This window comes from Phascolarctos cinereus, unplaced genomic scaffold (assembly GCF_003287225.1).
Source record: "Phascolarctos cinereus isolate Bilbo 61053 unplaced genomic scaffold, phaCin_HiC Scaffold_4;HRSCAF=312, whole genome shotgun sequence".
Lineage (NCBI taxonomy): Eukaryota > Metazoa > Chordata > Mammalia > Diprotodontia > Phascolarctidae > Phascolarctos > Phascolarctos cinereus.
Genome location: NW_027555847.1, coordinates 722,837,009 through 722,850,052, shown reverse-complemented (window position 1 = coordinate 722,850,052; position 13,044 = coordinate 722,837,009). Strand labels below are relative to the sequence as shown.

Sequence of the window (13,044 nt, the reverse complement as noted above, 5' to 3'; positions counted from 1 at the left end):
TAGGGGCTTAATAAATGCTCGTGACTGTGGCTGACCCACTGACGGGCAGCCGCTTGGTTCCTATGACCTGGTGCCCAGAAGGGAGGGACTCTTTCCGGAGCCCTCCCCAGAATCACGGTCCAGCTCTGAACATTCTGAGGCCTAGGGCAGATGGTCTTTGGGAGCACCCCCCCCCCCAGGCAATGGACAAGCATGTGATCCTCCTTGGCCCTGGCCAGCCCTGCCCAAACAGGTGCTGGTCAAAAATGGCAGAAACACAGCCTGGCCAGACTTGGGGATGCTCGGGGCCTCCCCCGTTAGCATCAGCCACATGACTGGAGAAGCAGATGGTAGAACAGGGCTAATCCAGACCAATTAAGGTAAATACTGGGCTAATTATTTTGGTAAATAATAATAACCAGCATTTCCATAGCACTCCCTATGTTAACTCGTCTGATCCCCATGACAACCCTGGGAGGTAGGTGCTGTTGTTATCCCTATTTTACAGATAAGGAAACTGAGGCTGAGAGGTTAAGTGACTTGCTCGGTCACACAGTGTCTGAAGCAGGATTTGAACTAGGGTCTTCCTGACTCATGCAAGGCAGGGGCAGAGCCCTCCTTCTGGAGTCACAGGACCTGAGTACCAATCATGGCCCTGCTCCCTAAGGCCTGTATGATGTTGGGCAAGTCACTGTCCCTGGTGGGCCTCGCTGACCTCTATGCCCTCCTCTGGGCTCTGCATCGATGACCCTTGGGATCTGCTCTGTAACTGGGGGGCTGATTCATTCATTTACCCCTTTCCTCAGGGGTGGGAGGGCCTGATTCACCTCCCATGGGGCCACTGCAGGACTTCTTGTGCCGGGGAGAGAAGGGAGGAGCCCCTGGCTCTCAAACTTACCATCCATGTGACCTCAGGCACTCACTGCCCATGGACACTCATTCCCCACATACGTCCAGCCCTGTTTCCCACGGGTACCTGCTCCATACATGTGTCCAGTCCCGCTCCCCACATGGGCCTGGCCCCGCTCCCCATGGATGCTCAGCCTCACTGCCTATGGACACCCATTCCTCACATCATGTGTGGCCCTGCTCCCCATGTGTACCTGCTCCGTACATGTGTCCAGCCCCACTCCTCATGGATGCCCGGCTGTGAACTTCATCACAGACACCTCCTCTTGCTACTTGTGTGAATCTGGAGGGTCCAGGATTAGTGGGTTTCAGAAAAGAGCAGATGGCAGAAGCCCAGAAGGGCAGAGCTGGCCCCCAGGCTCACCCTCATTCTACCACATAAAGAAAAGGTGACCCAGCCTGGCCCAGGGTCCCAGGGGAAGGACCCAGCAGAGCTGATAATCAGACCTGGGTCTTCTAAGTCCCAACTCCCAGCGTCCTACTGCCCCATTCTGTGGTGGACCAAGGAGGTCGCTGCCCTAGAGGAATGGACCCAAAGGGACCTCCCCGCACCTGGAGCCTTCTCCGGGAGTGCTAACACCTTCTTTGCCAGGTGGAAAGTAGAGGAAATTCTTGGATAGGGCAGAAGCTGTCCTCACTGGGCTTTCGAAAGCACAAGTGCCCACGCTAGCTGCCTCTGGCAGGCGTCACCATATCCCTGACATAGCATCTGAGGTCTTGGGAGAGTCTAACAGGGACACGGCCCTTTTTTAATTCCCCACAAGCTACATACACAATATTCTGACTTCACCAGCCACCCCCAAAGGCCTGATTCCTCCCAACTCAGCTTTCTCTTTGCTCTCCTTCCTGCCCAGACGAGCAGAGGAAACTCGCAACCTCTCAGTCTCTGAATGTTATTCTTTAGCTGCTGGGTGGTGCAGCAGCAGGCCCAGGAGTCAGGAAGACCCGAGTTCAAATCATTCCTCAGACACTTTCTCACTGGATGACCTCTCTCCTTCTCAGCTTCCTCATCTGTAAAATGAAGGGGGTTGGACTGGATGGCCCAAAGGTCTTTCCAGCTCTGGAGCAAGAATCCCTTGGAAACAGCAGAAGTAAAGGCCAGTCCCTTAGTTCTGTTCATCTGGATGGTGCAAGGGCCAACCTGGAAAATCCCATGCTGGCTTCACTGTCTGAGCAGGCTCTCCATGCTGACCAGTGGCCTGGGATGATGGCTAGCTTCTGCCCTTGGCTTCGACTCACAGCGGCTCTCCCCAGCAGTGCCTCGCTGGCCCTGCCATTCAGGGATCCCTCTGTGGGGCAGGGAGGAGCAGACCTGAGGAATACAGGAGAGCTTCCCCATGGTCGGAGGGACTGTGTGTCACTGGGAAATGAGTGGAGCCCTGTTCTGTCTAATCCCAGAAGGAGAAACCAGGAGACAACGCAGTCATGAAGTCCAGCTAAGGGGAGGTCGCTGCCTCCAGAGGTGGTGAGCTCCCCATCCCTGGAGGTCTCAAAGCCACGGGGAGTCCTTTCTGGGATGGGTCGGACCAGACGGCTGCTAAGGTTTGTCCCTTCCAACTCTAGATTATGTAAGTCATTAAAAATAGTCATTCGAGTGTCTTTCTCCAGCGTTTCAAGGCTTCCCAAGCGCTCCCCTTGCCCCAACAACCCTGTGAACAGGAAGATGAAGCATCTGCGATGTTCTGGTGGTCCTGGGGGTCTCTGCTGGACCAGCCTGGAGCAGAAGACTTACATATGACCCAAACAATGAGGGAGCAGACAGGGCTAGGTGGGATGGGTCAGGACAGAGTGCACCTGGCTGGGAATGAGTCCAATCCGCCCGGCTCTGTCGGTGCCTGATCTCTCCTAGGTGTCTGCCTGATCTCTCCTAGGTGTCCACTTTCTCCTGGGAAGGAGTTGGGAAGAGGAGCTCTCCAAGGTGGCTGAAGTCAGGGTAGGAATTCTTTAGACCCATGAGCCTTCAAGGAGTCAAGGGCAGGGCTGCTAAGATGGGAGGAATCACACAAGTGTGAACCTATGGGATTCATAGCTGGAGAGAACCAGGGATCACCCAGGTTGTCTAGGCCTCTAATGCTACGGAGAGGAAACTGAGGCCAACTCAGAGTCAAGTAGGGACAAGACTTAAACCCAGATCTTCTGACTCCCCAAGTCCAAGCTTCACATGCTTTTTTAAAAATTTATTTTGATTTATCAACAATCACTTCCATATGCTTTTGAGTTTTAAATTTTTCTCCCCTTCCTTTCCCACCTCCCTCCCCAAGATGGCGCGCAATCTGATATAGGCTCTACATTTACATTCCCATTGAACATGTTTTCATTAGTGATGTTGTAATAGGAGGAACCACAAGAAAGAGAAAACAAAACAAAACAGAAGAAAAAACATAGCAAATAGTATGCTTTGAACATGTTTTTCACAACACAACCCTTCCCCTAAAGGAACCAACAGAGATGCCTCCTCGTCCTCCATCCTTGCTGCCCGGCCTCAGTTTTCTCTATCTGTAAAATGGGAGGGGGTATGCCTAGATGCCCTCTGAGTTCCCTCTCTCCCTCTGCTTTAAACACCTGCACTCTCTCAGTCTGCTTATCACAGGATGCAGGGACTAACTAGCCTCGCTCAAACAGGGCCTAGAGGCTACGGAAGTCAAGAGAGAAGGTCTGGAGAGAGAAGAGTTCAAGCTGGGGGAGGGTGTGGTCTGGGGCACTCCTGGGAACTCGAGACAGAGGAAGTGGGGCCAGGCCAGAGAAACATGCTGCCTTGCCCCCAAGAGCGGTCAGAGGTCAAAGCCCATAGGGGGAAAGAGGCTCAGGTGATTTTTTTTCTCATAATGATAATTAATAATAATAACAATGAGATTTCTAGAGTGCTTTAAGGTTTTCAAAGCACTTTACAAATGTGACCTCTTCTGACTAGAATGACTCCCATTTTACAGATGAGGAAAGTGAGGCACAGAGGGGGTTAAGTGACTTGGCCAGGGTCACACAGTAGAAGTGTCTGTGGCAGGACCCAAACTCAGGTGTCACTGCCTCTTGGTCCTGTGCTCTCTCGAAGCAAGGCCAATCCACTGGGGGTGACACAAGGTGGATCTAAGGCTGAGTTGCCTTCCTGACCCAGCTCTGCCATGCCCACCTGGGGCCGGGGGGCAGAGAGCAGTCTGGGCACCATGTGGCAGCTTTCTTCACTAGCTCCCCAAGCTACCCTGTCTTTTGTTTTATGTTTATTCTGCCTCTCCACTAGCATGTGACCTACCTGCAAGCAGGGACTGTTCCTTTCACTGTATTTCACTACTGCATCCGCACAGCAAGGCACAGTGCCTGGCACATAATGATTATTTGCTGATTGATGGCCAACCGTCAACCGTACCTCTCTGCCTCAGTTTCCCTGCCTGCAAGCAGAGGGAGTGTCTTGGGTATGCAGCCCTGGTCCCTCTGATCTGACAGGCTGTTTTCCTTCTCCTGCCAGGGTCCAGGCCTCCACACCTCTCCTCCCTTGACATCATCTTCTCTCTAGCCATCATCCTCACCCCCCCTTGTCTGAGAGGAGAGCCTGGGAACAGTCTCCCAGAAACAAAGGTGCATGTCTTTAATGCCAGTGATCTGCTGATGAATGTGTCAATGGGCATTCACTACTCTGTCCCGTCAGCCGCCTCACTTTCTCAGGTGGACTCTGGGGTCCCTCCCAGATGACTCTGTGAAGAGGGAGTAAGGGGGCTGGCTGGGTAGAGGGATAACCTTCACTGCCCTCCACCTCCCACCACTGCCTCCCAGGGCTCCAAGGCTGCCCGTAAAGCAGCCTTCTCCAAGCTGCCTCGCCCAGGGGAGAGGCAGGCAGGCAGGCAGGCAGACATGACTCAGCCAGTTCCCAATTCTGCCCAGGGCCAGCTCGCAGATCCAGGGGAGGAAGAAAATGAACAAACTATAAAAAGAGAAGTTTCTCAATCGTGAGAAAGCTGTGCCATAAAGACACACAGGCGACCTCAGCCCTCAGAGACCCCACCTTACAGAACTCTCACCAATAAGCACCAGATGCTCTGTCGTTCAGCACTGAACACTCAAGTTCCTGTCCCCACAGAGTCTGGGGTGACGACCCCCAGATTACAAATAGCAATCCAGCCAGGCAAAGGGCTTAGCCCAAGATCAGCCAGTCAGTCAACAAACATTTATGAAGCACCAGGTACATCATGTTAAGTGCCGGAGATACAAAGAAACGCAAAGGATAGTTATGGGGGGCCAACTTGTAAATAACCTTGTACGAGCAAGCTACAGGCAGGGGACGGATGAAGGCCTGCAGAAGGCGGGGTCTGGTTAAGGAAAGGAAGCCAGGAGGTGGAGATGAGGACAGAAGAGGATTCTTGGCAGGAGGGACACCCAGGGAAACCACCCAGCGTCTTGTTCCAGGAACAACCTGGATCAAAGGATACGGAGGGGGAGAGGGAAGGCGAAAGAAGGTCTGAAAGGACCCTGTAACAGAGAAACAGGGTACTGAGGTGGTGCAGTGGAGTCAGGAAGACCCGAGTTCAAATCTGCCCTGAATAGCTATGTGACCCTGGACAAGTCACTTCATCCTGTTTGTCTCAGTTCCTCATCTGCAAAAGGAGGTGGAGAAGGAAATGGCAGAGCAGTCCAGCGTCCTTGCCAAGAAAACCCCACATGGGATGGTGAAGAGTTGGACACAACTGAAAACGGCTGAACAAGTCAAAAGAACAAGCTTGAGAGAGGAGGACAGAGAGGAGTTGAGCCGGCCCACCAAGCAGTCGAGGTGGGGAAGGGAGGAGATGGTGGCCAGGGCAGGGGTGACGGCCCGGAGAGAACCGAGGGGGCGAGGGACTGGAGGCCACCTGGGAGACCAAGAACAGGGCTTGGGGCCCCAAGGCCTCTCGCGAGGCAGAAAGATAACAGACTGTGGTCAGAGAGGAGAATTTCAGAGTTCCTCACCCTGGAGGCAGCGCATTTGTGGGCGGTGGCAAGAGCAAAGGTGTGCCATCTTGGTGTGCAGCTGAGGTAGTGCAGAGGACGGGTCAGGAGGAGTGAGTGGGCTGACAAACTGGGTGGTTAAGACGGCTGAGGGAGAGTCAATATGCATGCTGCAGCTCCCTAGTTAGAGGGCCAGGAAAGTGAGAAAGATTGGGAGCCACTGGGGGAGAGCCAGACAGAACTGGTCTTCTGCCTCCAGGGCTATCAGACTAGACTTTCCAGGCCCTTGTCCCAGGGCCCTCACGCATCGGCCCCCAAATCTTAAGTATCCTTAACAAGTCTTTCAGAGTGGGAAGGGCTCTCAGAGCAGAGACCTTTAACCTGGGACCTGGGGCCTCTGGACTTCCTGGTTTTCTTTTCTTGTTATTATTTTGCTTTTGTGCCCCTTAGGAGAGTGTGTGGCCCTCAGCAGGTGCATAATAAATGCCTATTAGCTGACTCTTAAAGAGGTCCTTTCCATTTTTAGTCACCTCTAAGCCTCCACAATGGTGGAGGCTTCCCACCCTTTAAAGAGAAGGGAATTCCACAGCCATACTGCTTTCCTCCCCATCTGAGCCATGCCTCCTTCAGCTCTCCATTATTAAACCCCCACAGCAGTCTCCAATCACACAGCAAACCGAGACCAAGCGCCTTCCTGAGTCCATCTGGAGCACAAAGAACAACAGCTTTGACACCCCTGGGCCTGGGCTTAGCACAGTTTCCAGCACACACTTGGTGCTTAATAAATGTTTACTGACTGGCTCTCTTTGAATCCTGACTCTGACATTTACTATCTGGATGATCATGGGCGAGTCGCTTTACTTCTCCGGCCTCAGCTTCTCTAACACAAGGGGCTTGGCCTACACAGGGTCCACCAGACCTACCGTCCCAAGACCTTGGAGTCAGATCCCCTCTTTCCTCAGCAGGAGCAAACTGAGGCCAGAGAGTTGTGCCGTAACTTGTCAAGGTTGAACAAAGAGCAAAAACAGCAGGCATTTCTCGGCCCTCAAAGGCCTGTGAAGTACCTGACACGATCTCTCCTTTCATCCTCACAGCCAAATGTGTCGCCGGGTGCCATCATTATCAGCCTCTTTGTACAGATGAGGATACTGAGGCTGGGAGAGTTCCAATGACTAGGATGGGAAGCAGGATTCAAACTCGGGTCTCCTGGATGCTAAGTCTGGTGCTCTCCACAGTCTATACACATGGTAAGTGAGCCAGAATTCAAAGTCCCGACTCCACATACAGGGCTTTTAAGACTTGAACTAGGTCACCGGGGAGAGCAATAGGTACTCTTCCCAATCTCCCTCCCAATCCCACCATCATGTCCCTCCCTTGACCCCAAATGCCTTTCAATCTGCCTGAGGCCTGAAGACACCATCTGTTCAAGGCCCTTATTTGACCAAGGCACCAGACCTGTGCAAGACAGTCTGTACTATTTTGGTCCTGTGGGCTGTTTTTCCTCCTACCTCCCCCTTGCCTCTCCTCCATCACTGGAAACTCCTAAGGAGTTTCAAAGCTGTGTTTGTGACCCTCAAACTTTCTCCAGCCCCTCCCACACTGTTCCTCTCCTGGAAGTACCTAATAAATGCCTTTTAATGACGTTGAAACCACTGCCCCTCAGCCCACACCAGCGACACTCACTGGGGGCAGCAGTGGAAGCCAGGGGAGGAGGATATGAGCAGACCTCCGTGTCCCCACTCATAACACAGGGTGCTTCGGGGCTCTGGCCTCGAAACGGAGCCCTCCCAGACACACGGCAGGGTGGTCACCCACCTCCCCCTCTGCACCTAAAGATGCCTGTGATCATGCAACTGGAAACTAAGAAATACAGGAAATGGGGTACAAAAGTCTATCCCGCCCTACAGGAAAACAGAAGGGGAAGGGGATAAGAGAAGAGGGGGAGAGACAGAAGAGAGGACAGACTAGGGGAAGGGACATTCAGAATGCATGCCGTCTTGGGGTGGGGGGAGGGGCGAGATGCGGTGAAAATTTGGAACTCAAAATCTTGTGGAAGTGAATGTTGAAAACTAAAAATAAACAAATTTATATTAAAAAAATAAAAATTAATAAAAACAGATGCCTGTGATCTGCCCCACCCCAGACCACTGACAACCCCCCCAGGATGGCCTCCCTCGGCATCCTGGCTACCCTCCCTCTCTGCCCCGCTGGAGAATGCTTGGCACGGTGCTGCCTCCTCCGAAGGCAGGCTCTGGGACTTTGAGCAAATCTCTTCCCCTCCCTGGGCCTCAGTTTCCCCATCTGGAAACTAGGGGCCTTGGACCAGAGGACCTGAGATGTCCCCTCCAGGTCTAGAACCCCAAGTTTATGAACCAGGGGCCGTGCGCTGCCCTCTCCACGGGGGCTCTGGTCCACAGAGGACCCACGGCCACCCCACGCGGGGACCCCTTCACCGAGGGTCGCAGTCCCCTCCCCTCCTTCACCCCCACAAAGCCCACGCCGCGCCCTATCCTCTATGTGTCAATTACAGCCAAGTCAATTACCTGAGGCTCGCTCTGACCTCGGGACGTGGCCCCCCCCACCAGCCCCTCCCGCACGCGCCCCGCGGCCCCTCGCCCCCACGCGCGCCCTACTCACAGCAGCGTGGGCTAGGCAGGCGGGGCTCGCTCGCGCTCTCTCTCGATCTCTCCGGCTCTCTCCCACGCAGACAGAAGCAGCGGAGGCAGCAGGTTTTTCACCCAGAGGCACAGGCGGGGTGGGGCCCGGAGCGCGGCCACGTGGGGGCGGGGCGAGGGGCGCGGGCCCGCGAGGGACTGGGCGATGGGGGCAGGGATTGTGGCGGGGCGCGCGCGTGTGGGCGTGGCCTAGAAGGGCAGCTTGTGGTGATTGGGTACTGAGATCACCGCGCGCGCACACGTCAGGTGGGAGGTCGGCGCAGAGGAGCGCGGGGAGGTGGGACACTCGAGTGGGTGGGGCGAAGTGCGGTGAGGTACTTGGTTGGTTGGTCGGTTGGTGTCGTCCGTCCTTCTCGAAGAGGACATGACATCACTATATAGGCATCAAGGTACTGTGTGTCTGACTGTGGCTGATCAGAATAAGGTAGTGGATGCTCTAGGGAGGAGGGACTGGGACAAGAACGGCGATTGGGTACCGGGATCGCCAGGAGGAGGGGCGAAGCGTGGCGATTGGAGACGGGTAGCGCGGGGACACGGGACGGAGTGCGGCGATTGGGTGGGCGAGCGGGAGGAGGCGGGGCGCACGCTGGAGGACGGGGCCCGCCGGAGGGCGGTGATTGGGCTAGGGGGCGAGGTTCATTACGGGCACGCGGGGCACGATGGTGGCTCCGGCGGTGGCGTTGGCCGCGGCGTCTGCGGCGTCGCGCCGCTCTTGGAGACGTCTCTTCCGGTGGCGAGCTCCAGGCTCTCGGGCTCCCTGCAGGCCTGTCTGCACCGCCCGGGGCCTGCCAGGTAGGAGCCGGCTCAGCTTCGGCCGGGCCGGGTCAGGGTCACGGCTTGGGAGTCCAAGGCTTGCTGCTGGGAATGGTGACGTCAGCTCCAGGGGGCGGGACGTGGGCGGACCCTGGAGACGCGCGCCCCCTGCTAGCCGCTCCGGGGCTATCCTGGCCTAGCTCTCCTCTGTCTCTGATGGCCCCCTGCTCGGGCTAAGCACATATTGAGCGCTTGTTGTATACTAGGCCGCCGTCCTCCAGGAGCTGCTAGTCCAGCTTAATCAGATGATGTAGAGGATGAGCATTTATTGATCGCTTTGGGTTTTCATTTAATCCTCACCTGGAGCCGTGATGCTTTTATAGGTGAGAACTCCGAAGACCAGCGTCTGTGCCTGATAAGCAGTCAGGCCAGCAGACATTTATTAAGCGCTTACTGTGTGCAAGGCTAGGAGCCAGACCTGTGGTCTCACTGGTTCGGGGAATTCCATCCACCCATTCAGATCTGCACCTACTGGGCACTTACCCAGGGCCACACAGCCAGCAGGGGTCCAGGGTGTGACTTGAACTCAGGTCTTGACTCAGGATGGGGGCCAGCCCTCCATCGCTAGGCTATTGCTACCCAGTAATAATAGCCCATGTTTCTATTGCACCTTACAAATCATAACAGACTGTTTCTAGAGCACTGGAAGGGTCCCTGGGTCTCAGTTTCCCCACCTGTAAAATGAGCCACTTGGTCTCTTTAAGTCCTTTCCGGCTGAAGATCTGTCAGCTGATGATTTCTCTGCAGAGGATTCCCGGACGTTGGGCATGTCCAGCCCTTACCTCTCCCTAGAGTCCTGGGTGCACACCACATGGAGGCTTCCCTGCTGAAGGCCCCGGCCCCTCCCCCTCCCCTCTCATCCTTTCCTGTTGATCCTGTCTGTGGGCTGCTTCTCCTTTGCCTCCCCCTTTTCACCGAGCCCCTGGGGGGAGGGGGGCTTCCTGTGCCTCCTGGCTTCGGCAGGGCGCTGGGTGCCTGTTGTTGTGCGGTCATTTCAGTCGTGTCTGCCTCCTCGTGACCCCATCCAGGGTTTTATTGGCAAAGATCCTGGAGTGGTTTGCTGTTTCCTTCTCCAGCTCATTTTACAGATGAGGAAACTGAGGCAGTCAGGGTTAACTGACTTGCCCAGGGTCACTCAGCTTGGAAGTATCTGAGGCTAGATGTGAATTCACAGCTGCTAAAGTAGTGCCTGCATGCAGTAGGCACTTAATAGAGCCAGACGAATTAAAGAGCCACCTGGCAGAGTCTGAGAGCAGCCTCCAGAGGGGAGAGAGGGCAACCTAGAATTGGGAGACCTGAGTTCAAGTCTGCTCTTGTGGGAACTGGCTGTAGGGCCCTGGACAAGCTATTTACCCTGGGCCTCCAGGAAGCTCAGGGGCAGGTTCTCCTGGGGGGGGGGGAGCAGACGTTCCTGGAGAAGCAGGTGCACCTGCAGGGCAAGTGTGCCTGGGGTGGGGGGCAGGTACACCTGGGAGTGGTAGGTGTGTGTGGGGAGGGGGCAGGTGACCTGGGGGGCAGGTACACCTGGGAGTGGTAGGTGTGTGAGGTGGGGGGGGCAGGTGACCTGGGGGGAAGGAGCAGGTGCACCTGGGGGGCAGGTATTTCCCAAGCCAGACTAGCGAGTTCTTTTTCCTTGTTTGACCTTCACTAGGACAGCAGAGGCGGCCTGTGCTTTACATTCTGCCCTTTAGAATGTGTCAGGCCAAGACACTGTTCCCCCACCCCCCTCCACTGATTTAAAGGGAGCCTTCTGACCCCGTGGAGCCAGGCGCTGTTGAGGATGCCGAGGGCCCCCTCCCCCGAGCACACCCCAAGCGGCAGTTTGGGGGTCCGTCACGTGGCAGGGTTCAGTCTGTGCCAGAGAACGCAACGCAGGGGTGTCTCGAGGCCCTCCTCTCTCTGGCCTGGATAAGCCTGGGGGGGGACATAGTGACCGCTCCCCAGAGCCTCTCCCCCTGGAGCAGCCTCTGCTGGCCTCAGAGGCGCAGGTCCAGGCCCTGTGCCCACGTACCTCTGCCTGCAGACCTGGGGAATTCCATGCCGCTTCAGGCCCCCTCCTCCTCCTTGTGCCCCACAGCAGCCAGCCAGCCAGCCAGCACTTACTGAGCACCTACTGTTTACCAGGCCCTGCCCTGGAGGAGCTCCCAGTCTAATGAGGGAAACAACAAGGGGAGGCCAGCGGGTCGACTTGTTCCTATTAAGCTCTCAGCCACTCCCCTAGCGCGGAGTAGGCACTTCATAAATGTTTATTCCATTCCATTCCTGTAGAAAGTGAGATTGAAGCTGGGCTTCAGAGGAAGCCAGGGAAGCCAGGGGTAGAAATGTGGAGGGAGAGCGTTCCCGGCAGGGGGCACAGCCAGTGCAAAGGCGTGGAGGTGGGAGAGGAAGTGGCATGTTTGAACGGCTAGGAGGCAAGTGAGGAAGAGTTGGGAGTGGAGATGGGTGAGTTGGGGGAGGGAATAAGACTTTACTGCAATCCCTTAATTGTGGGGGCATCTGTCCGCTGGTGACTGTGTCCCAGAGCCCTTGGGCTGGCCGCTGACGCCCAGGGGCCCCTTCCCACTATAATGGTAACCGCCTATGTTCATACCCGAAGGAAATGCTCAAATCCAGCCTGAGGTTAATGGAAATAACTCTGTCTTGTTCCTGGGCTCCCTGAAATCTTCCTGTGGCGGGCCCCTGGCAGGAACCCCGTTCTGGGAGGCATCGGGAGAAGCTTTCCTGGGAGCAGAGTCTGAAGAAAACACAGGGTCTGATGAGCTGAGAGAGGGGTGGGTGCACAGGTCACATGCAAAGGCAGAGAGGGCAGCCAGATGGGGGGTTCCCAGGGCGTTCTAGGAGGGCAGTAGGGGGCTCTTGAACCTTTGTGTAATGTTACGGGGGTGAGGAGCCTGCGGCCTCGAGGCCGCACGTGGCCCTCTAGGTTCTCAAGTGTGGCCCTTTGACTGAATCCAGACTTCACAGAACAGAATTGGTTAAACCCGAACCAAGCCTCTGGGGGGCAGGAGGGAGGCAGGTTGGATAAGACATTGTCCTCTGCCCTTGCGACCCAGAGCCACTGGAGAAGGTTCTTGAGGAAGGGGCAGCGGGCCAGCAGGCCCCCAGAGCGTGCTGTCAGAGGATCGGCAGAGGGAGGGGGCCCCCAGAGCGTGCTGTCAGAGGATCGGCGGAGGGAGGGGGCCCATTTTGCTGGAGGAGAACAGCTCTGTCAGACAGGAAGAGCTGGGGGGAGGCCGGGTTAGACTTGGGTGAGAAGGACCTTTGGACAGAAGGTGAGAGCTCTCCCACAGAGGCTGCCTGCCCCCATGGCCCTTCCAGCATGGAGATTCTGATGAGAGGGATGGTGTCAAAATAGGGCGTGTGATTTTTTTCCTCTCTACATTTGGAGAAAAGAAACCCTTCCAAGTAGCAGCCAGTGTATATCTAAGTGAGGTCTCAGGGTGTAAGGGCCGGCCAGCCCTGTTCTGGTCCCTGACTGATTAACCTGGGGCGGGGCTGTTTATCTACCCTCCCAGGCAGCTCCTTGGAGCTCCCAGAGAGCCCCGAGAACAGAGCTGGAAGGAGCCTCCGGAATGGCAGGTCAGTCAGCTCAGGGCTGCAAATGGGCCTGAACGGCGACATCTCTCCCTGGCTCTGGTGTCGGGGTGACTGTCCTCCCAGTTTATTGTAACTGAACTGGCTTGGGTGATTTTAGACTTTAGCTTTGTGTAATGTTACGGGGGTGAGGAGCCTGTGGCCTCGAGGCCACATGTGGCCC

At 55.9% G+C, this 13,044-nt stretch overlaps 2 protein-coding genes across 6 annotated transcripts in view; one reads left to right on the top strand and one right to left on the bottom strand.

The window, feature by feature from the left end:
• COMT (catechol-O-methyltransferase) overlaps positions 1-8,574 on the bottom strand; it is a 46,034-nt gene extending 37,460 nt beyond the window's left edge. The window contains 1 exon segment of the mRNA XM_020996430.2: positions 8,437-8,574. The gene's annotated coding sequence lies outside the window, so the exon portion shown is untranslated.
• Positions 8,575-9,091: 517 nt separating this feature from the next.
• The window catches only part of TXNRD2 (thioredoxin reductase 2), a 93,549-nt gene continuing 89,596 nt past the window's right edge, over positions 9,092-13,044 (top strand). For 2 of the 5 annotated variants that reach the window (XM_020996426.2, XM_078154466.1), the window contains exon 1: positions 9,095-9,266. In XM_020996426.2, coding sequence (XP_020852085.1) covers positions 9,134-9,266 — 133 coding nt within the window. In that variant the 5' untranslated portion in view covers positions 9,095-9,133. Of the gene's footprint in view, positions 9,267-9,591; positions 9,611-12,802; positions 12,867-13,044 lie in introns of those variants that run through there. The other 3 variants (XM_020996429.2, XM_078154467.1, XM_020996428.2) reach the window with 3 other exon arrangements.